Source organism: Mastigoproctus giganteus, chromosome 4, assembly GCF_048544385.1.
Source record: "Mastigoproctus giganteus isolate SK-2022 chromosome 4, ASM4854438v1, whole genome shotgun sequence".
Taxonomy (NCBI): domain Eukaryota; kingdom Metazoa; phylum Arthropoda; class Arachnida; order Uropygi; family Thelyphonidae; genus Mastigoproctus; species Mastigoproctus giganteus.
In genome coordinates, this window is record NC_143578.1 from 32,670,350 (window position 1) to 32,696,506 (window position 26,157).

The 26,157-nt window shown below is 33.9% G+C and overlaps 1 protein-coding gene across 1 annotated transcript in view; it reads right to left on the reverse strand.

The window, feature by feature from the left end:
* The window catches only part of LOC150086583 (epidermal growth factor receptor-like), a 296,301-nt gene that overhangs the window by 78,094 nt on the left and 192,050 nt on the right, over positions 1 to 26,157 (reverse strand). Inside the window, exons 5-10 of the mRNA XM_090371468.1 lie at positions 21,008 to 21,195; positions 15,295 to 15,436; positions 10,081 to 10,182; positions 5,973 to 6,096; positions 4,234 to 4,401; positions 3,185 to 3,384 (exon numbers count right to left, since the gene is read on the reverse strand). Coding sequence (XP_090227594.1) covers positions 3,185 to 3,384; positions 4,234 to 4,401; positions 5,973 to 6,096; positions 10,081 to 10,182; positions 15,295 to 15,436; positions 21,008 to 21,195 — 924 coding nt within the window. The remainder of the gene's footprint in view (positions 1 to 3,184; positions 3,385 to 4,233; positions 4,402 to 5,972; positions 6,097 to 10,080; positions 10,183 to 15,294; positions 15,437 to 21,007; positions 21,196 to 26,157) is intronic.

Consider the following 26,157-nt stretch of genomic DNA (forward strand, 5'->3'; position numbering starts at 1 on the left):
ACTCCCTGCATCTTAGAAGCCAAAAGTGGCAAAGCAGCACATGCACAAAACCGAGAGTTAATGTATAGTAGTTAACGGATAGGTAACTACTATACATTAGTACACTTTTCAGTAATTGCCAGGCTGGAGTAGCAAGTGAATTCCAGTTATATATTTAAGCCCTAATCAATATGTCAAAGAACATGGGAGTAGAGCAGCAGAATGAAATTTTGGACCACTGCCTACTGAGAAGATGGTTCATCAATGGAAGAAGCAGGAAGTTTTATTACAAGAAGCTGATAAAACAAAGCACAACCTTCGTAGAATTCCACCTAAATGGCCAAATTTGGAAGAAAACTTGTGTAGTTGGATAATGGAACTTAGAGATGTGGGTCTCTAAGTTCCATTGCAGTGAATACTAAAATGATACTAGTGGAAGCACGAAAATGAGCAGCTGATACTGGGATACACGACTTTAAAGGAACTGAATCTTGGTGTTATTGCTTCGTGAAAAAAAACTGGTTAAGTTTACACACAAGAACTAGAATAGTCTGAAGTAATGCAGTATAAGTAATGCAATGGATGGCACTGAAGGTCATTTATTGTATGAGAGGGACAATGATACTAGTAAAGAGGATGATGATAATGATGATTATGATAATGTTGAGGATAATGATGATCAAGTCAGTAATCAATCTGAAGTTGAATAATACTAAAATAATAACAGTAATAATCCTATACACTTTTCTTTATTGGCTTTTTGGTTTTATTTTTTATTGATATTTTAAATTTCCATTGTATTAACAATAAATTTTTCTCAAAAGTTTTTCTTAAATTTACCTTTCTAAAATTAGGGTGCATCTTCCACACTGCAGCATCTTATAAGGCGACAAATGTGGTAAATAAAAATAAATAGCCTTTGGAACTGTTTATAATCTTCAGCTTTCTTAAAACACACTGCCCTTCAGACATAATTTTTTTTTACTCTTCTCATTCTTCCACACTATCATTATAATAAAACTATGCATTAACAGATGCAATCTATTAGTACTTTCTCCCACAATATGACAAGTTTGTAATCAAATTATCTATTTCGAGTATTACAACAACAAACAGATTTTTTTTTTCAACTGGTCTAATGGTAGAATTTCAAGGTTTCTATCTTGAAATTCTACACCTGTAGAATTTCAAGGTAGATATTCTACTTCAATATTTTTCAGTGTTTAATATCTGGATATTAAGGGCTGCAACCAATGAATAATACTACTTTTCTGCTCCTTAATACAAAACAAAACAAAGCATCAAAACCACAAGACATCAAACTTACTAATTTTACTGCATCTCTCCTATCTTTTTATACATTATATTTGATATTAATGGCCTCCAAGTGTGTGCTCATAACTAAGTGCATTATGTCTGTAGAAGTGTGTGTTCATAGACCAAACTGCATGTAATTCAGGTTGAAAAGCCCAGAATAACTCAGAGGTGGAACTCTAGCCCACCAAGATCGACTAACTACAGCTTTGAATGAAGAGTACTTCAGAAGTTATACCAGGCATCAAAAAGAATCAACCCAGAGCCTCACCAGATAAGTGGCACACAACAATGTCTTGTGCTAATTAAGCTGCCATTAAATACAGGGAAACACCATATCTCTCAGAAGGCACAGTGAGACTTTCCAATAACAAATAGCTTCCAACAAGATGAAGCAAGATCAAAGAATGTTATTCTTCATTTTCTGAAGGAAAATTTTAATGTTAAGGTCATCTAAAATTGATATCTCACACTACTCAGAATAGTTCATATGAGAAGGGATTGCATGATAGACATGTGGGTGGAAAGCCACAAGGGTAGTACAATTTACACTTATAATAAATCTTCATTACTGAAATCCCAACAGTTTACAACAGTAAATAATGAAAATATTCTCATTCTTATCATATTAAAAGTAAGTAATTTTTATCATTTATAGTTATATATGAAGACCTTAATTCATATTTCAGTAATATGCATATAAAATTAACAGATGTGTCTTTAATTGAAAGTGATATAAAAATCAATGAACTTTTTAAAGAGTTCTAATCACTAAAGCATTACAAATCAGCCATTCTTATCCAAAAAAAAAATGTTAAAATGATAATATGAGCCCATAATTTAATAAAATATAGCTAAATATCGTAATTGGATTGGGAAGTTTTCTGGCTCTTTCAATTTCTGTTACAACTGGAGAAAGGATCTTCTTAAAATTCATTATGCATTATTTTAAATCTACAATGCTTCAGGAATGACTTCGTGATCTTACAGTATTGGAAACAGAAATGGATTTCAGAAAACACTTAAATGGATGACACACAATTAATGAATTTAGAATAACTAAAGCACGAAAAAATTAAAATGCAAAGTTTACTAAAGTAATTATTGCATTTTGTATTTTTTAATAATTTTATGCAAATTAAAATGCTCTTTGTAAGTTGCATTTTTAAAATTTCATTGCATGTTTCAAGTTAATGGCAAATTATAAAAAAATTAATTTTTGTTTTTCATTACACATAGATGAGCTTAATCCTTCAACTCTACTTAATACATCTGAATCACTGCAAAATTTCCTGAGGACAATGTCTACAGGAATAATTCAGATGCTGTGAAAAAAATTGAAAGGTGAAATTACAGCTTTTGTTGAAGGCATCTCTGGAAAAACACTAGATGTAGCGATGGTAAACTTCAACTGATGTCAATGAATTGTCTTCGACATACAGAGATCACATATTGAACATATATTTGTTCAATATGTGATTATGTGTCCAAATATCAAATTAAACAAATGTGATCCCTATATATCCATGTTTTCTTGAATAATAAAACTCATATGTTTAATGATGCCAAGTTCACCAATGCCAATGTAATATATAATAAAAAAAAAAAAAAAAAAAAAAAAAAAAATATACGCACAGAAAACTTGGGTTTTTTTCTTGACAGTCCGGAATAAACAATGCAACAGTACAGAGCCTCATTACCAGTACAGATATGTGGTTACATATTTGCCATTAAATGCAGAATAACAAGTATCTAAGCCCCATTAATATTACCATTTTTCATATCTCAGTTTTGATAATTGGGGGTGGGGAGGAAATCAGCACAATTCTAAAAATACTAAAAGTACAACAAAAAACAGACTAAAATGTAACTGGGAAAACAGAAAACTTACCACACTGTGATTTTTCAGCATTATTTTGAAGAAGAATATTGTGTGTATCAGAACGCATAACTTTTCTCCAGTTAATTTTATCAGCAAAACACAAGTCATCATTCTCCAGAATTGCTATACTTCCAGAACTAACTTTTTTCAAAGAACGCATGTTTAAAGATTCTAGTGATGTCTTGACAATGTATAATGCGGCAAAATATCTAAAAAAATTAGAAGTGAAAAAAGTAAATGTGTAAGCCAATACCGAACTAAACTAAGTCAGACATATTATTATATATAGAATTTTTTTTAATAATCTTAAATTCTATTAAGTATGCTATTAGAGAAACTCTAGTCAGTGAATGCAGCCATAACAGATCATTCAATTCCTTTCCAACATTGAAAAATTGGTTTGCAAAAAAAATTAAATTCTTTGTGCAGAAAATTTGTTTTCAAAATATCACCATATTTATTTATTTACAGCCATGATGTTTAGTGACTATTACTTAAAAAAAATAAAAAAAGGAAATTCTGTGAAAGCAGAAATAAAAAAGGGGAAAAAAAAAACTGAATAAAAAATTTTGTTTTTATACAAATACATGAAAAATTCTTATCTGATTATAAATTTGTTGAAGCATATTAAAAAATAAAATGAAAAACATTAAGAACATTTTAATTTATTACAACAGGGATTCTGAAACTGTGGGGTGAGACCACTGGGAACAGTAACAAGCAACTTAGAGGGGTTCACAGTTTTAAAAATTTTACTTCTGGTTTTAAATGAGATTTTTTTGTTTATTTTCAGTGTAATGGTTTTATTTTATAAAGTTGTAAGGTTTTATCATTGTTTTATTTATTATACAGCTTAAAATTTAATTAATAAAAGTAGTAAATTTATTTTTTGCCCAATTGTAACTCAAATGAAACCATCAGTTTTATGGGGCAGGGCATTTTTCATTTTAGGGAGTAGTTGTGGTATTACAAAGTTTGAGAACTCCTGCATCAGGAAATTAAATTTTAATGATTATTAAAATGAATAAAAATTATTAATGAATGAAAGAATTAATTACTCAGTGAGCTGTCTTCCACCAATAATTTCAAGGTTCCTAAAATATGAGAGATTTTTGAAATCTGCATGTGATGCCTGAATGCTAATAAAGCCTGTTACTTCCTTTAATGTACTAAAAACTTCTAATGAATTAGGATGCAGTTTGGAGTATCTTGGTCCAAAAGTGAAGCTAATAAAAACAGAAAAAGAAAATATGTAAAGACACACTACAATGAAAATTTTATATAACACTTTTTCTAACATAAAATGAAACATGAAATTTTAACAAAGTATATATTGTCTTTTTCAAACACCTTGTGTGACAAGGCAATTATATAGCAGTATTCAATATTTATTTTAAAATTTAAAATGAAAAAAAAAAAAATAAAAATATTTTACTTTTACTACATATATTTTTACATCATTATATAAATACAGAAACCACAGCTGAATAACAGTGGTGTGAGCAACAGAAAAAAAACAAAATTACTTGATTAGAAAGTGTCTTGGAACAAAGAGATATAACCAGTGTATTTTATAATTCTAAAATTTATTTATTTCGATGTTTCTTAGCAAAAAAAGTATGAGGTATGATCAAAAACTTCAGAGACCAAACTAATATTTCGTAAATGAAAAAGTTTACTGGCTATTCAGATGGATCTCCTTTGAAATCCCTGACATTATACACACCAATTCAAATGCTTCTACAGCTTTTGGAAACATTCCTGATAAGCTTCTTTTGGAATTGCTAATATTGCTTGTGTCATATTCTGAATAATTTCCAGTCACTGCAAATTATGACCTTTCAAGGTGGCTTTAAGGTTGAGAAACAAAAAAATTACAAAGATCTAAATCTAGTAAGTATGCAAATTAGTAGACCACAGTGATGGACTGCTTTGCAAAAAAATTCTTGACTGGAAAGTGCCAAGTGTTCATGATGCAAGAACCAAATCCTGAAGCCCACTTTCCCAGCCATTTCTCCAAGCAGCATTGCACAATCACCATAGAACCATTTTTTAGTATTCATGACTCACTGTTTTACCATGCAGAACAAATTCATAAAGAATAATGCTCTGCAAGTCAAAAAATATGATAAGCATGATCAAATTTGATTGGATAATCTTTCTTTTTTGGGACCTTGGCGAAGACTAAGTCCTCCACTGAGAGGCCTAGGCTTTTTTTCCCAGATGATAGTGATTTGCTACCAGTAATGATAGAAAAAAGTGTGGGTCAGCACTAGCACATAGATAAAGATCTTGCCATGCAGAAACTTGCTGGTTTCTGTGAGATCAGTAAAGTTGGCTGAAACACATTGTATTCCCAAACCTTGTGTTAAAATCAATTGACATGTTCTATAAGAAAGCTGAAAGGTGGCCAGAACCAAGATCATCTTTGATAGACAAGCAGCCTCTTTAAACTGTAGAAACCACTGAAAAGCCTTTGAATGACACAATTTCCAAAAGCTGTTTTTAACACTGTGTGAGTTTCTGTTCCACTTTTTCTCTAATTTGAAACAAAATTTTATACAAATTCAATACTCAGTAAAATCACTTAAACACATAGAACACTGTCTATTCAATGCATGACAATTCAGACTGACTGAAGATAGATAAATAATTTATGCAGCACTATGTCTAGATGGGTCACAGAAGATGTTGCAACAAATCACAACTTTGCTACAACACAGCAATTTCAAGATAAAGTCAGTCCATGAACTTTCTGATCACACCTTGCAGATTATCAAAATGAAAATCGACTTACTTTTGATAGACTTCTTGAAAGCCACTGAAGGTGGTGTCTAAAATTGTCACTGATCCTTCAATAATAGTACAACCTCTAAATGATTCAATATTACCTGTATGTAAAACTTCAACTCCCTGGCAGTCTGTGAAAGACGGAAAATAAGGATTAAACTTTATTCCGAAAATACATTTAATGTAGAGGGAAAGTCAGAATTATGTATACACACTTTAACAATCAATAATTTGTGAATTTGATAATAAATTTAAATCTTTTTTATTTAATGGTCATATTATACATTAGGAAAACTCATTTAAGATGTTCAAAACATCCTCCTCCAGCACACATGCATAAATGACATCTTTTTTCAACACTCCTACATACAGCAGTGTGCAAGTCAGTTGAAATTCTGTATGTTTCCTGCTGTATCCACAGACACCCCATGTTAAGTCAACAACAAACATTATTATGGTCTGAAGATAAATATTTATGTATAGCACCGGGTCAGAAATGATCTCCAACAAGTTTCATATTTGATATGCATGCAGAAGAACTTTCTTTTCCAGTTATATTTGGGACATGCACGAAAATTTAAAAATGGATTGAAAATTACTCCCTTTATGATGCCATTGAGTGAAATTCGTAGATCTGATCGTCGTGGAGTAACTCCCCAACATTTGCTATACAGTAAACCCTCGATTTAACGGACCTCGACATAATGGATTTCGGATTTAATGGACCAGACAAATAATAATATGGTAATGTACATATTAATCTCGATCATATTATTTTTTTTAGGTTATACAAAACTTCAGTGTTATTATTAATTAAAAATTAATAATAATTACCTATTTCCATTATGTTTTGATAATTACTTACTTTTATTTTTATAATCAAATTCAGGAAACTGTTTTTCATTCTTTCTGAAAACGTGTCCAAATAGCTGTTTTCCCAGATTACATATAACAGTAGGCGGTGACTTGCGAGCTGAACGTGACTCGGGACACTATTCACATTTCACCACAGCAAAGCTACTAGTAATATAGAACTTCGTGCTGAACTAGATCGCTTGAAAAATAATAAGCTACCATCTCTACATGATGAACTGCAAGATTTCATATAAAGTGGTATAAATTAGAACAAGGCGTCTCAGTTTGTGAAATTTACGGCATAAAAAAAAAAACTGTTTCTAATATCTGAAAATCAGAGGCCAAATTGCAATATAATTTTATATTGCATAGTACTGTATATTGTATTAAAGCTTTTTTTTTTTACATTAAGAACAATAAAAAATGCCCAGGTTACATTCGATTTAACGGACTTTCGGCATTAATGGACACCCCTTCTCCCCTATTAGTCCATTAAATCGAGGGTTTACTGTATATAGCAATAAAAATTATGCAAATGCGTACCGCAGAAAATTTGCAAATTGCATTTAAATCAGTAGGAATAACAACTAACATTACTCGTTTTATATTGGAATTGAAAGAATTTATAAACAAGTCATAAGAGATTGCTCCAGAATTATCGCATTCACTACAATTTCATGAATTAGTACAAGTTGTTTGACAGTCTGATAGTACATTTTCTAAAATTCTTACAAAAATAGGCAATGGAGAAGTATTATTACCAGATGAACTTAAAATTATAGAATCGAGATTTGTTACTAAAGAAGATGCTACTAATTTATGTCCGCAAGGGATTCAAAATAAAATTCATAAAATGTTAGTGACTGAAACTGCATGACTTCCATACATTCTACCATTATTGAAAGGAAAACAGTACATGATTACTACAAATATAGATGTGGTCAATGGATTGGTAAATGGTGCAATCAGTACTTTAGTATATTTAGAATTTGAGTACGATGAAACTGTTAAACGGGTATAGATGAAGTTCCCCGAGTCAAATATAGGACATAATCTTCAATCTCGTTATAAACAATATGTGAAAGATAAACATTTACCTAGTCAATCCATACTTATTATAAAACAATCAACTACGATTTCATTCAAGAACAATAGGAAATTAACATGTAGACGTACACAATTTCCTTTGCCGACCGGGCTAGCCGGGTGGGTAAAGTGCCTGCCTGGCAACCTAAAGGTCGCGGGTTCGAATCCCGCCTCGGGTTTGGATCAAAGTACTGCATAAACCTTGGGAGGTGCATTATGGCCACAGAAGCTGATGCGCCAACAACTACCAAAAAAAAAAAAAAAAAAAAACAATTTCCTTTAGTATCTGCTTGTGCTTTGACTATACATAAATCTCAAGGAGGGACCTTCGACAAAGTTATATATAATTATGAAAAGATCATCAACAGCAACTTGTATATGTGGCATTATCTCAAGTGACCTCATTGCAAGGTTTATATATTACAAATCCTCACGATGATTTCACATTTCACCACAGCAAAGCTACTAGTAATATAGAACTTCGTGCTGAACTAGATCACTTGAAAAATAATAAGCTACCATCTCTACAGGATGAACTGCAAGATTTCATACAAAGTGGTATATCTATATACTAGATATTGAAATGGACACAATCTTGCAGCAATCCAAAATATTGACATTATGTGAAATGTGGTTGAATAATGATGAACATATATTACTTAAACCATTCCAATGTGTGACTCAATTTAAAAGGTCAGATGTTCGTAGTGGTGGTATTGTGATATATCAACTTGAAGATTCAACTATCCTTTAGTTCAACTATCAGTACACCAGATATCTTTGCACAACACAATAGCAGCAATGCAACAGTGGTATCAGATGAAATTGGAGACATTTGTGGATCTTTGTGCAAATTCAATAGTGAATCTATTTTCATCGTTGCCATATACATCAATCCAGGGATGTCGTTAGATATAATTTAAAAAATTCATAAACAAGAATTTGATGCCGTATTCCACTGAAGGTGCAAAATTATTTGAAGAGCCACTGGATTGTATACCTATAGTTCTCGCTGGCGATTTCAATATTGAATTAAATTCTGAGGCTGGAAAGAAGTTTTGTAAATTTATGAAAGATGTCTTCAATTTAGATATCAAGTCAAATACTTTAGTAAATACTACACGTAAGGGAACGACAATCGATGGAATATTCACTTGGGAATTAAAATCACTTGAGTGTCAAAATTATATATCTTATTTCAGTTACCACAAACCAATAATTTTAGTGTTATTATATTTTATATGAATTATTTCATTGTACACTAGTACAATGAAAAATTCCATTCATTGTATTTCATTGTACTAAAATTATTTTTTCAATAAAAATGATGCAGCAATACTTTTTTTTATTTATTTTACTGTACCAGTTTCAATAATGTTTTATTTTACTGTGCCAGTTTTATGAGTTCCTGCAGTAAGGACGTTTTAATGGCTGCCATTGTGACATCAGTGACACTATCAGTCTCAGAGTAGAGGGCAGCAACTCATGTACCTGGTACATTTTTTTTTTTTTTTGGCGATGATGCCATATAAGCTTGCTTTCTTGCATCATTTGCTACTATTAATACTAAATGTCACCAAATAACAATTCAGTGTCAATACTGTACTTGTAAATGATAGGTATCAATAGAAACCTAGTTTGTTTTTTCTTCAAATTCCTGTGATGTGTCTTAATGTATATTTTACACACACACACACACACAAATGAAAGAAAATTTATACTTTTTGGGCACAGTTGACTGTAAAGACAGAAAAGGTAAATTACAGCACTGGTTAAGGAATTACACCTTAAAGTATAAAGAAGATGTGTTTATGAACAGGAGGGTTATAACCCCCCCCCACCATTACTGGCATTATCATTATAGTATCTATAATTTTTCTAATATACTGCTAATCATTACATTAGTATTTTCATTTTACTTCAAATGTATATAACACTACTTTTCCTCTCTTATTTCTTCTTACTATTCTTTATTTCTCAAGCACTGGCAATCTATACATTGACAATAGCATCTCATTTTCTATTCATACCTCATTCACTTAAATATAAGTATTTTATATATATTCATATATTTTTATCTTTATAATTAAATTCTTTCTAGAGTTTATCAAATGTATACTGTTTTATAAAAATGTTAAGACCCATTAATAAGCATTCCAAAACAAAAAACTCACTCTTTGGGCATGGTCCTTCACAGGGCACACATTCACCTTTTTGTGCTTTTTTATTAGATGGGCATGATCTCACACAAGCACCACTATCCCTTAATAAGTGCTCTGGCAAAAATTAAAAATAAGAAAATTTTCTTAAATATTTTCAAATTTGCATATGAAATATACAAATATCTGAGCTTTGCAAATTTTGAACTTTATATAAAATGTACTCCAAGATATTTAATATATATTATAAAACGTTTTCCATCAAAATTATACCATTAATATAAGAAAGACTGATATTCTTAGTAATTAATAGAGAATAAGAGCTAGATTAAAGTTGAACAGAACTCTTTCCCCTTTAATCAACTAACTGAACTGCATTCATTGAGTGGCAGTTTGATGATATATTGCTCTCCTGAATCCATAATTTTATCCAATTATTGGGGGGGGGGGAGTGACTTTTGCCCACCTTAATATAATTTAGATATTCTTAGTAATATATTTTAACATTTAATTTTAATATATATTTTAATAAATTTTATTTTAATATTTAATATATTTAATTTAATGCTATATTAAAAATTAAGCTAAATATTAAAGACAGCTGATTGTAATAAACAATTTTTTTTTTTTTTTTTTGAGGAACACCTTGATGGCATTAAGGACAAATTACTGCTATGGATAAATGGATAGTCGAGCAGAAGAAGACACAGTGGTTATTAACATACACTTCTCTTCTAATGTTACTAGTGGAGTTCCAAGAGTTCAGTGCTGGGCCCACTGTTGCGCTCTATATTTATTAATGACATTGATTAAGGTCGGTGTCGTAACTAGAAAAAGTGAGCCCCAATGCAAAGTTTAGTGTGGGCCCCCCCCCCTGAAAATACTGAGTAATACTATACTCAATAATAATGACCCTCAATAAATGGGCCCCTACATCCAATAAGTAGGCCCCTATTTGATTTTGGTCCCCACAGTCACAAATTCTTAAAATTTTAACTGGAAACAGCAGCTATGTTAATACCATTTCACCTCTATTCACTGCAGTTTTGCTTGTGCTCTGCAGCTAGCTAATAATAAACGTGCTTCATGTGAAAAAAAAAAAAAAAATTTATTATTGTTCGTAGACAGTAAATTTTATCGTAAACATAACTAAAAAAAAAAAAAAAAAAAAAAACAACTTACATTTTAACTCAATTAAATTTTTTCTGTTTTGGGCAGGAGGGCAATGTGCTTCCTTTCAGTCGTGGGCCTCAATGCACCGCACTGGCTGCATTGGCATAGTTATGCCACTGATTAAGGTATATATCATGCTTAATGTCTAAGTTTGCAGATGGTAAAAAGGTTGGCAAAGTGGTTAATGACAGTAATCAAGGTAAGCCACTGCAACAAGATCTAGAAATATTAGGCCAATGAGCTGATAAATGGTAGTTGAAGTTTAACATTGACAAATGTAAGGTACTGTATATGGATATGTTGTTGTTATTATTTGGTTTTTAGGAGCATTAGCAACTAAGGCCATATTGCTCCGAGATATGCGGTGGTCATTCCCTGACCTTTCCGCATTCTCCATATTTGGTGGTCATGGGCTCGAACCCCGGTCTAATCAAGAAGTGTGTACTACGCACTGCTGCTCCTGCCCACCTGGCTACGGAGGCGCCCAGTATATGGATAGTAATGATCCCAGATTAACGTATCAACTGTGTAGTACTATACTCAAGGTAGTGGAAAATGAAAAGGACCTGGGGTTAATTGTGCAGTCTGATATGAAGTTCTCTGAGCAGTGCACACATGCTGCCAGGACTGCTGATGAGGTTTTGTCAATGATATACAGGAACTCTACTAGCAGGGATAAGGAGGTGATTACCCTTTTGTACAAGGCCATGATTAGGCTGCATCTTGAGCACTGCACACAGGTCTGGAGGCCTCATTTTAGGAAGGACGTAGATCTGCTATAACGGATGCAGAGAAGGGTGACGAGATCGGTGAAGGGAACAAAAAGCTGTTCTCCCCAAGGAAGACTATTCTTCCTCTTGCTCAAACTATATACACCTGAGGGGCATAAATTCAAATTGAGGAAGGGGAGTTGCAGTACAGATGAGCAGAAGTTTACCTTCAGCCAGTTGGTGGTTGATTGTTGGAACTACTGTTGTTTATTCAAACTAGCCACTTCCACAGCAATGTCTGTTGCTGTGGAATTGGCATGTTCAAATGAATTCAAGGATGAATTAGACAAATTATTAGTGGAGATGGACAGGTGATGCAGGAATTTTTATTTTTTTTTTTATGGCGATGCTTTGTAAGTTTTTTCTTACATCATCTGCCACTACTAATACTAATTTACATTAAGATACAGAAACTTAGCATACAAAATTACAATATATTAATTTTTAGGTGTTCAGAAAGTTAAAATTTCCAGCTTTAACATTTAAAACGAGAGAAAAAAAGTATATTACATATCTAATGCTGTTATGACACCCAAAATACTGCTTGGTCTATATATTTTGGGAAGTAAACATCACTTTTAATATTTAAAATTCACACACACTGGTTCAAAAAAAAAAAAAAAAAAAAAAAATTGGAAGAATTAACACCGATGAACCAAAACATTATGACCAGTGAGTCATTATGCAAATCAAAGCATATGCAGGCGAACTACAACACGTACATGGTATAAAAAATACCTAATATTGAGCTCCGTTAATCAGTATTACTCTTGTTCTTCAGATGGGAAAGGCAGGGGACTTAAGCGAGTTTGACAAAGGCCAAATTGTAATGGCCAGATGACTGGGTCAGAGCATATCTGAAATGGCATGGCTGGTGGGGTGCTCATGATAAACCATGGTTAGTACCTACTGAAAATGGTCCAAGGAGGGAGAACCCACGAACCGCTGGCAAGGTGTTGGACAACCACAGCTCATCGATGCTCAAGATGAGTGAAGGTTCTCCCGGATGGTATGTCGCAGCAGAAGGGCAACTGTGGCACAACTAGATGGTCATTGGAATGCTGGTGATGGGAGTAATGTGTCACAACACACACAGTACATCAAACTCTGCTGAAAATGAGGCTGCGTAGCTGCAGGCTGCTCCGAGTGCCCATGCTAACCAGGGTTCACAGGCGACAGCACCTACAAATGGGCATGTGAGCATCGAAACTGGACCTTGACTGATTGGAAGAAGGTTGTCTGGTCCGATGAATCACGTTTCCTGTTGCACCGCGTGGACGGCCAGGTATGTGTGTGCATCGTTTACCTGGGGATGTAATGGCACCCGGATACACTGTGGGACGAAAACAAGCCAGTGGCTGTGGTGTCATGCTTTGGGTGATGTTCTGCTGGGATACCCTGGGTCCAGTCATCCATGTGCCTAGCACTCTGACATCTACCACCTACCTAAACATCATTGCTGACTAGGTACCCTTTCGTGGCAACGGTCTTTCCCTCTGGCAGTGCCGTCTTTCAGCAGGATAATGTGGCATGCCATAACGCCCGGATTCTTCAAGACTGGTTCGCGGAACATGAGGAAGACTTCCAGATATTGTGCTGGCCCCCAAAATCCCATCGAGCATCTGTGGTTTGTGTTGGAACAACAACTCTGATCTGTGGCATCTCAACCACAGACCTTACAGGAGTTAAAGGATCTGCTGGTTACATGTTGGTACCAGATACCACAAGACACATTAAGAAATCTTGTAGCGTCCATGCCTCGCCGGGTACGAGCTGTTTCAGCTGTACGTGGAGGACCAATGCCATATTACGTTGTTGTTGTTGTTATTTGGTTTTTAGGAGCATTAGCAACTAAGGCCATATTGCTCCGGGGATATGCGGTGGTCATTCCCTGACCTTTCCGCATCCTCCGTATTTGGTAGTCACAGGCTCGAACCCCAGTCTAATCAAGAAGCGTGTGCTACGCTCTGCTGCTCCTGCCCACCTGGCTACGGAGGCGCCTCCATATTAGGTAGGTGGTCATAATGTTTTGGCTCATTGGTGTAAGTTCTGACAAAGAGACTTTTTTCTTTTTATAAGTCAGAGATTAATTACATTCAATGTCATCGAATACCTACAAATTGCAACAAATATTGCTAACAATTAGTAACTAATCCTAAGTTAAACAGATGATAAAACTAAATTCTGATGATTAAAGACAAAAAACAATAAAAACAACAACAAAAAAAAAGCAACTTACACTTTTAGATGTTACCTACATCCTTCTTAGTTAACAATTTAAGCCAAATCTCTATCCTGAAAATCACCCCAATGCAATACAGGAAAATTGTTTTGTAACTCTATTCTTGTGATTTTATTTAAAAAAAAAAAAAGTATTTCTCATCATTTCAATACTATGCATATAGCTGACATAACTGAAAACTGTAGCCATGTCATACAGTAAAGTTATTGTTTTATTATAAAATAGAATAATAGACAGATTATTAGTACTCGTACATTGCAAAATTTCTGTTCACTTTTAACATTACCTGGTAATTTTATGGAAAACAATTAAAAGTGAACAGAAATTTTATCTATGTATCAACTGAATAAATATAGTTTGGTTAAAAGTGCCATTAATTTACAAATGCAGATTTTTTTTTTTTTTTTTTTGCAATATATAAGTAATACATTATTGTTTTAACTTCTACAATGAAATAGGCAGAAACCAAAATAAAAGCACTATATTGCTCTGTGAAAAATGAATCCTAATCAGCAGTAGCAGTAGGGAAAACATTAGTTACAAAATAGTGCTTATGGTCAATGCAGATGCCAGCATCTACCAGTCAAAAATAATGAAAAAGGAAAATCCTTGAACATCATGAATTTTCCTTTATCACAGAAACTTGCTTTGTTCTATTTTGCTCCTCTTTCTGCATTCAGCATTTTTCTCCCTCACAATTCTGATATTCTCATTGCTGGCTGCTAAGGCCTGGCCTTAGCAGCCAGGCAAATGTTTACTAACCATATTACACTTGCTCTACCACTGTTGCTTATCAAATTCATTTTTCCACACCACAGTATTTTTGTGGAATTTCATTTTATTGTATCACTATAGATTTACAACAATAATATATAAACTAGATTTTGACATCAAAACATAAAATTATAACTGTTTCAAGACTTTCAAAATTTCATTAAGTATAGTATTTTACTTTTCACTACTGCATATTAACACTCTCAAGACCTTTAAGTTAACTGAAATTATGTAATTAAATTTCTAATGGGTGTGTGTGTTAAAAATTACCTGGGCAGTTTTTAACACAGGTTGCTCCATATGCATATTTGCCATCTGGATTGATTTCCCATGAATATGTAGCAGGATTATACCTCATCATTGGAGGACATTCTTGTTTACAAACACCATTGTCATAAAAGTTTCTGCATGCCTATAAAACCAATATTCAACAATAAACATACTGCAATTATCAGTATTAAAAAGAAAGAAAAAAATGTTTCATTCAGTTATAAGTAATAAAGGTTGCAGGGTTATATTTTCAATGCAGACTTTTGAAATAATTTGAAAACTGTATGTAGTTCAATTTTCTTTAATCCAATTTTCAAACTAACATTGAAATGCATGAGAGAGAGAGAAAATTTAAGGAAGTTATTTGTGACCATGATTAACAGAATATCTCATCTGCAACCGTTAAGAGTAAAAGAAACAAAAAAAAAAGTTTATCTAAATACAATTAATTTTAACTTTTCATAAAATGAGGAAATATGGTTTTCGCCTTCATTCAGAAAAACTAATCTAAATCATTAATTTTTTACTTTTGTTTTTACTTTAGTTTAAAAAATAGTGCACATCGTGGATAATATAAATATAATATAATTTTTTTAAATGCAAAATGTCACAATTCATGCAATCATAATTTAAATTAAGATGTATTTTTTTAGTTAAAAATTACTCTTTTATTATGGTGAGTTTCCATTATGACAAGAGGAACAATGGGGTTGCTAAAAATTATATACTTTTATAAAAACAAAATCCTGATTTCAGAATTTAAGATCCACAGTTATAAAAGATCCTCAGGATCTTTTATAATTGTGGATCTTAGCAACCCTAAAGTCTTAGCAATTAGCATTATATATGAGTTGATTCAAATGAAAACCAGTGTTTTGCTATAATGCAATCATATTACAAATAACTGGCACCAGTCACTCTTGCTTTCTTGTTACACCTGTCCCAACAATTTACCAATGCTGTAATGAAAAAAAGTGTTTAGTTGCTGAACACCTTTTGCATTCTGCATATCATAACCCCCCCCCCCCCTGATCATTACGAAACAGGTCCTTCTAAGTGCTACTTTGAAGGGTTCAGAGATAATACCCAATCAATACTGGTGAGTGAGAAATGACATCCAGGGCCAGAACCTTAATCGTTGACACCTGGAACATTAGGTTAGGACAGGCATTAATGTGTTGCAAACATGCTCCCAGATAATCTGCACGATTTCTTCTGACAGATGACCTCAGACTGTTAATCAGAACTATGCGATGCCTTTTGTTATTCACTGGGGACCCTTCCAGCAAAAATTCTGTCACTCTGAAATTGTTGACATCCCAGAATTCATTCAAAATGACGTTACCAGCTGCTGATGCTGCCTGAAACACTGATGAATCTCATCTCCTTATGGTCTAGTTATGTACAGAACCAAAAATCATGTGCAGTAATCTATCTAGGTCTTCTTGAATTCACAATTTTTTAAATCAGACTTCCTAGTTTTGCACTGCATTACTGACTGGTAATGCAAGAGGCTGCCTGCCCTGTCTTTAAAAATCTGCATCCACTTATGCAAGATAAGTTTAAACACCGTCTACATCCAGCTATAAGTACTTTTCACAATACATGATCTACATCATAAAAGCAATAACAGATAAACATAAAACAAGTGAAGATGTTAAAGTGGATATTTTAAAAGAAATAAGGCCGATGTTATCAAATCTTAAAGTTCGGAATTTAAAACCAATAAGAGATAGGGGAGTACTGGTAGAAGCTGAGACAAATGATGATTTGATAAAATTAAAATCGTGTTCCAAAATTCAGGATTTGGGATTAAAGTATATTGTGCCTAAACCTGTGTATCCAAGGATTGTATTATTTGATGTGGAAAAGGATGTAGAAAAAGAAGAATTGTTGCAGCAACTGTGGGTGAAAAATTTCAAAGATTGTGATATAAGTGAAAAGAAGTTTAATGAAAATATTGAGATTTTAACTGTTAATAGGAATAAGAATACGCAGTTGAATAATTGGATTTTACAGTTATCTCCTATATTATGGAATAGTGTTAAGGATAGAGTAAGATTATTTGTGAGATGGATGGCTTACAAATTTAAGGAGATATACTCAATTACTCAATGTTATAAATGTCTTGCTTTTGGCCATGTTGCAAAGTATTGTCGGAGAGAGATGCGGTGTGGTCACTGTTCTAAAGAACATTTGTTTAAAGATTGTCCAAATAGAGGGAAACATCCAGAGTGTTGTAATTGTAAAGGGAAGAATGAAGATACTGCTCATGCTGCCGTGGATAAAAAGTGTATTGAATATCAAAGGGCCTTAGATATTCATAAAAGAAAAATTAATTATGGATAAATATATTAAAATTTTGCAATTAAATGCACAAAGGGCTAAGGCAGTTGCATTGCAAATAAATCATATAATGGAATGTGAAGATTTCTCGGTAGCCCTCTTGCAGGAGCCATATGTAATTAAAGGTAAAGTAGCAGGTTATCCTATTAGATATAGAGTTGTTTCTAAAGGTGATAATCCAATGACGGCTATAATAATTAGAGATCCTGAAGTGGTTGTAACACAAGTGTTATCCTTGTGTGATGAAAAACATGTTTGTTGTGAAATTATAGGGAAATGTGGTAAGTTGTATGTTGTTACAACATATTGTCAGCCATCAGAGGGAATGGAACAACATATAAAGTATTTAGATAAATTATATGAATTAGTTGGCTCTTGTAATGTGGTGGTTGCCTTGGACTCTAATGCTTGTTCTCCATTGTGGGGTAGTGATGTATCCGATGAAAGAGGAGTGATGCTGGAGGAATTCATTGCTGCCTCAGGTGTAGAGGTGTTAAATGTGACCGGACATGCTCCTACTTATTCCACGGTACATGGTCAGTCATGTATTGATTTAACTTTGGCAACTACCTCTATTGTGGATAGTATTAGAAATTGGAAAGTGATAGAACATCATACCACTAGTGATCATAATAGCATCTCTTTTTCCTGTGTTATAAAAGATTCAGTAAGAATACTGAATGATATTGATAGATTTATGGATAAAACTGCAAAGTGGCCAAAGTTTGAGCAGGTGTTTTTGAGTAGTATCAATGAAATAAACTGGGTAGGCCTGACATCAAATGATTATGTTAAACAATTAACTGTTATTTTAATAGATGCATGTTCTTGTAGTATGAAGAAAAGGTATAAGGTTAATAGGCCAGTATTCTGGTGGAGTACTGAATTATCTGAAAAAAGGAGAGAAACATTTTGTTTAAGAAGAAAGTTCCAGGCTGTAAGAAGAAACGGAGATTTAGATTTGTGTGAGATGTATAAAAATATGTATAAAGCTTGTCGTAAAGAATATGTTACAGCTATCTGTAAAGCTAAACAGAATAAGTGGAGGGAATATGTGAGCAAACAAGGATCTAGGGATCCATGGAATTCCATTTTTAAATTATTAACTAATAAAAGAAGCCTATCGGAAATAATGAGTACTATCGGCAATGAAAATAGTCAAACATTAACTTGGGAAGAGCTTGTCGTAAAGAATATGTTACAGCTATCTGTAAAGCTAAACAGAATAAGTGGAGGGAATATGTGAGCAAACAAGGATCTAGGGATCCATGGAATTCCATTTTTAAATTATTAACTAATAAAAGAAGCCTATCGGAAATAATGAGTACTATCGGCAATGAAAATAGTCAAACATTAACTTGGGAAGAATCAGTGAACAGGATATTGGACGATCTCTTTCCAGATGAAAATGAAGAAGTCAATGATTTAGAAATAGATGGTCAGAATTTTATTGTGACACCAGAAGAACAGTTTACATTAGAAGAACTGACAACGGCCATGGGCCAGGCGAAGGATGGTAGATCGCCGGGCCTAGACAAAATAGAAGTATTGGTGATGAAAAGATCTTTTCAAATGGCTCCAGAGTTATACTTAAATCTGTATAATCGATGTTTAGAAGAGGGTGCCTTTCCGGATGAGTGGAAGAGAGCACAGATAAAATTACTTATAAAAGGGACAGATCGTATGCTTAACGAAACTGGTACATATCGTCCAATCGCTCTCCTCTCCGTTTTAGGTAAGATATATGAAAGATTATGTATGAACCGTCTTATGATGAGATATGAAACAAGAAATATGTTATCACAAAACCAATATGGTTTTAAGAAAGACTCATCAACTGAAGATGCGGTATATAGATTGCTTCAAGCGGTGGAGGACAGTGAGGAACGGTATTGTTTAGGTATATTTATTGATTTTAAAGGTGCTTTCGACCACTTAGACGGTTCAGATGTTGCTTAAGGGAAGACTAAGCATGAATAGAGCTCCTACTGTACGGCTGATGGGGAGTGCCGTTCGATATGCACGAGTAACGAAATATCTTGGTTTAATGATTGAAGAACGTTTGTTCTTTACAGAACACGTTAAGTATTTAAAAGTCAAAATTAAAACCTTATATGCCAAGCTCCGGAGGGTGATTAGAAGAGATTGGGGCATAAAAGGTAGAGGCCTCAATCTGTTATACGATTGTTTGTTTTCACCTATAATGTGTTATGCTGCCGGGGCTTGGGTTCATAGGATTGGGAATAAGATTATTCAAAAACACCTAGTACAAGCACAAAGATTTGCATTACTAGGGATTACTCGGGCATGTCGGACGGTGTCCACAGAAGCCTTGCAGGTAATATCAGGTAGGTTGCCAGTCCAGTATGTAGTGTTAATAGCTGGAGTAGGATATCTTACTAAACGGAATATTAGGAAGACGATAGTAAGAATAAGAACTTGCCCAGAACCAGATAAAATTTATACAAGAGCAGATGTTAAAAGTGAAAAGAATAGAGTTTTAGAAGAAGTTAAAATAAGATGGCAAATAGAATGGGAAACATCTGAAAAAGGACGACAGACCTTTATGTTTTTGCCGAAAATAAATATAATTGATACTAAAAGAAAGACTTGGCAACAGTTTGGTCTTTGTTCTATGTTTCTGTTAACTGGACATGGATTGGCATTGCGACTCTTTCAGCTTGGACTTAAAGAAAATGGGTTATGTAAATGTGGAGAGCTTGAGACATCTGAGCATGTTATGCTTGACTGCAATTATGTTGACTTGAGAATGGAATTGGAACTATCAATTGGCTATCTGGAGAAGGAGAGGCTCCATGTCATGTTCACTGATAAAAGACTATTTACTTATTTTAATAAGTACGTTTTGGAAGTATTTAAAAGGAGATTCAGATTGCTGGGTAGTAGAGGCACGCCTCTAAGTGGCAGGGATGTCAACTCATCCAATTAGGATCAATGATAGAAAATCAAAGTTGATTCTCCTTGCATGAGGCTAAGTGGCCAGATAGGAATTATTTGTTTGGTTATTATTATTTATTTATTTATACTAACAAAATTGAATTCTAAAAGTTAGGAAAAATCCCATTCTCTGATTTTACCGCGGATAGGCCACGGCCTAGGGAGCGGATTTGGCGAATGGAGGTTAAAATGGTATAATACATGATCTACATTCCATGATGACGTTTATTAGTTTGTCACCTTCAGCATTATCTCATCCCATCTTAATGCATTACAAATGTACCACTACTTTGAAACCATAATATTACAAGTATGCAAAGATTATTGCAATTGCAAAACAACTGCTTTCATACATATTATGAGGATAAAAAATTCCCTAAAAGCATATGATCAGAGCAGAAATTCTTACTAGACAATCGCTTTGAGTTGGACCAGTGCAACCACCAGCACAAAATAAATGGCAACACTCTCGAGGTTTTGGTCCAAAACATCGTCCTTGATGGCACTGTGGAGAGCAATGTAATTTGGAAAACTTCTGACAGTTGTGAGGTCCCTCACCCCAACAGCCTTCAGTACAAGATTTATCACATGGTGTACCTGTAAATATATAACAATATAATTATGTGAATTAAATCTATAGTCATTTATAAAGTTTTATTTCCATTGGCATAAACAAATATTTTTAAAAGGTTAAAGAAAGGTTATTCAGAAGAGATTACATAGAGTCAGGTTAAAATAACTCTGATCATATGAAAGGATGGGATCGATTTTTAAGGAAATGTTGCTTGGAATTAGGCAGAGAGGAAAATGCATATCAACTTGATGAAGTCTGCTGAGCAGAGAAATTAGTCCGGGTTTGAATTTATATGATCTATGAGGATATTTATCACCCAATTACTTCCCAAAGAATAGGACAATCAACTTTTGAATTATAAAATTTACTGAGGTTTTATCACTAAGATAAGTCAATTTATCTGATAAGTCAATTCAGCTTTTATCACTAAGATAAGTAAATTTATCTGATAAGTCAATTCAGCTTTTATCACTAAGATTAGTCAATAAAAATTACATTAATCAAAAAATGTGGGTTCTGAAGCAGAATCTTCATATTTTAGATCAAAATAGCTTATTCCAGTGCATAAAATCTTATACCCTTTCTGTTTTGATATATGGTACTCAAATCAGGTCTAATATAACTCTATCCTCAACTGAGAGAAGTCCCTTCTCTCAGTTGAGTAGGGAATACTTACTTGGACTACCCTTAAATCTCATTATTAATCTGTCCCTTCAAAGTCATAGAAGTCTAAAAATCTCAACTATCTGATGATGGAAATTTGCATGAATTTTTTTATTATTATATCTTTTTATACCTATTTTAACATCTGGCAGACTCCTATTTGGTACGTTCTCTTCCTTGGATCCTTTGACCAACAGAATCATGACATTGGTTAGATTTTTCCCTTGCCTCTTCCTCAACTCTGGAGCAAGCATGCCTTTTCACTCCTCTGATTGGACACACTCTGACAAAAGTATTATATTTAAAAACGTCGAAATTAAGTAAAAAATAATTTTTAATAATTCATTCATTTTGTGGTGTAATTTTTTATTCTACACCAGCGTTTCCCAAACTTTTTTAGTCATGGAACACTTTTCATCTCACAACATATTCATGGAACACTTACGAAACATAAGTTTAGTGAGAGCCAAAGAACTGTGCTAATATTTTATTACATATGGCATACTGTGCATCAGGAGCATCTTTATTTCCAACACGTGTAAAGCTGAAATTCAAATAACTGTCATTATACTTCCGTTTTGGTCTTTTATTAGTTGGTTAATGTTTTTTCACTTTTGATTTCTGGGGAACAAAAGGCTGCGATTGTTCATCCCCACTTTGCAGTGTGATAATATTGTGTTCGTTTTCATCGAGCAAGTTGCACTACTAGAAGTACTTTGCTTCTCGTTTTAAAGTTCCTTTTTTCAACCACAAATCTATGGTCACATATTTTAGTAATAATATTTCGAAATACTAATAATTATCAAAAATAATTTATACAAGAAAGTGAGTTTAGTTACGATATCAGTTCGCTTCTCCTCTCCTTCAACCCATATAATACTCCAGGCTAAATCGTATACGAATAGCATATTAGATCACTACATTGGTACTTTTTCTCATAGGTGTCATTACCTATACGCATACTTCTATACTTCTATGCAAAGCCCGCCAAAATAAGTGTTCCGCAGTCTATTTGATTATTAGTCTATGCCAGTATATTAACTGAAAAAAATTATATTAAATATTATAATGATACAAAAGTGGTGTACACTACAAATATGCAAAATTTATTTTTTTATTTTTTTTAATAATTAATTATGATTTTTTGCGGAACACTTGTTCACATCTCATGGAACACTAGTGTTCCGTGAGAAGTTTTGTGTTCCGCTTATTGTTGTTTGTTATTTGGTTTTTAGAAGCATTAGCAACTAAGGCCATATTGCTCTGGGATGTGCAGTGGTCATTCCCTGACCTTTCCGCATCCTCCGTATTTTAGATCAAAGGGTCTAATCAAGAAGCGTGTGCTACGCACTGCTGCTCCTTCCCACCTGGCTACGGAGGCACCTTGTGTTCCGTGGAACATAGTTTGAGAAACCCTGTTCTACACTATAATGGATACAGCTACAATGTGTTTGTTTTTTTTGTTTTTTTTATATTTAATTATTTCATATTTTGAAATAATTTTAAAATAAAAGCCCCTGTTGGCATGCCCACAAGTCACAAAAATAGGCATATAGCACACTGTGTTATTCAGTACTGTGGTATAATGACAAGAAGCAGGCTTTGAAATGTGCACTTTGAATATTATTATTTTAAAAATTCAGTAAACCTTCGGTTTAATAACGGACTAATAGGGGAGAAGGGGTGTCTTAATGCCGAAAGCCTGTTAAATTGAATGTAACCTGGGGGGAGGCATTTTTTATTGTTCTTAATGTAAAAAAAAAAAAAAAAGCTTTAATACAATATACAGTACTCTACAATATAAAATTATGTTGCAATTTGGCCTTTGATTTACGGATATCAGAAACAGTTTGTTTTTTTATGCCGTAAATTTCACAAACACGTGCTACTGAAATGCCTTGTTTAATTTCTCAATTAGCTCTAATTTCTGTGCCACATTTAAGTTCACACGCTTTCTTTTAACTCCTCTATCACTTGATGCCATTTTAAATTGTAAGAATTGCAAAATTATTTAATAAATAAAATCATAATTCAAAAATCACAGAAACACTCTGTACACAACCTGACCGCACAATAGCTTGAGGTAGACTGAAACCGAAACAAAGCAAGTCGGTAGACCTGCAGTTTAGTGTCCCGAGTCATGTTCAGCTCGTAAGTCACCGCCTGCTCTTATCTATAATCTGGGTAAACAGCTATTTGAAAAAGTTTTCAGAAAGAATAAAAAACAATTTCCTGAATTTGATTATAAAAATAAAAGTACGTAATTATCAAAACAATAATGGAAATAGGAAATTATTAATTTTTAATTAATAATAACACTGAAGTTTTGTATAACCTAAAAAAAAATAATATGGTCGAGATTAATATGTACATTAGTAGTAGTGCCATGTGATGCAAGAAAGCAAATGTATGAGCTTATGCAGCATCAGCCAAAAAAAAAAAAAAAAAACACACCATTCCCTCCAAATGCCTGTCCAGTTCCTCCTTAAATTTATTCAACCTATCAACTTCCACAACGACAGATGGAAGTTTGTTCCAGCAATTAACCACCCGCTGGCTAAAGGCAAATTTCCGCACATCCAATCTACATCTGTCTTTTCTTAATTTGAATTTATGCCCCCTTAGGTTCGTAATCTGAACAAGTGGAAGGATCCCATCAGAATTCAGCGTGCTGAACCCATTCAAGGCCTTATACACCTCAATCAGATCACCGCACAGGTGCCTAGTCTCCAGCCACTGCAATTTGCAGAACTTAAGCCTCTCTTGATAAGAGGATCCCTTCATTCCCCTCACTAATCTTGTTGCCCTTCTCTGTACACGCTCAAGTAAATCTACATCCTTCCTAAAATGAGGCCTCCACACCTGTACGCAGTACTCAAGGCGTGGCCTGACCATTGCCTTATACAGAGGGATAATCACCTCCTTTTCCCTGCTAGCAAAATTCCTATATATCATTGACAAAACCCCATGACCTGCCCTGGCAGCCTGTCTACATTGCTCAGAAAACTTCAAATCTACCTGCACAATTACTCCCAGGTCTTTTTCATTTTCTACCACCTTAAGTGTAGTACCACACAGTTGGTACGTTTCTCTGGGATTACTTCTACCCATATGCAGTACTTTGCATTTGTCAAGGTTAAACTTCAGTTGCCACTTCTTAGCCCATCTGCCCAAATTATCTAGATCCTGTTGCAGTAGCACACTGCCATTACTGTCATTAACAACCCTGCCAGCCTTTGTATCATCTGCAAACTTCGACACTAAGCCTGATATTCCTTCATAAATATCATTGATAAATATACAAAACAACGGTGGACCCAACACCGAACCCTGTGGGACTCCACTAATAACATTAGTCCAAGACGAGCAGCCCCCATTGATTACTACCCTCTGTCTTCTCCCACTTAACCATCCTTTTATCCATTGTAGCAACTTACCCCTAATACCATTCTGCTCCAATTTGTACAATAGTCTTCCATGCGCAACAGTGTCAAAAGCTTTCCTGAAATCCAAATATATGATATCAAAATTATTTTTTGCATCCAGTTCCTTTGTAACCACATCATAATATCCTATCAAATTTGTCAGACAAGACTTTCCCTTAACAAACCCATGTTGTGTCTGAATTATTGCTGAAGTCATTACTATGTACATCCATAATTGATGCCGCCAACTCTGACCAATTATAACTTTAAACATAGATAAAATTAAATTACAAATAAAATAAATAAAATACATAAAATGGACTGTAAAATATAATATAATTTAAAATACAATAAATCATATGAATATATTAAAATAAAAATATTATACGTTAAAAGTGTTAAACCCGTACTACTCTAAAACTGAAGCTTTTGGCAGCGTCTGCTGACTTTCACAACATAAGTAGTTCTGCATCAACAATTCATTATAAAGTACTAAGCCTTCCCAGCAGACCCAGGGTGTACTATAGTGCCTGCACATGCTCCGTTTCCTGTATATCAGCACCGGAAGTGGCTCTGGGCTGTACAACCTTAAAACACTCATCCCCTATCCAGGATAACGGTCTCAAACATTACATTAATCCTACAACCCTTATCCCTATTCAGGCTATGATCACCCAAGGAACAAATCCTTAGGCTCTCCAGCTACTTCAAGTTCCAGAAACCCTCTACCTTATCTATAATTATGCAGACCGGGCTAGCTAGGCAGGTAAAGTGCCGGTCTGGCAACCCAAAGGTCGTAGGTTCGAATCCCGCCTCGGGCTTGGATCAAAGTAAAATACAAAAAACTTTGGGAAGTGCATTATGGCCATAGAAGCTGATGTGCCAAAAAAAAAAAAA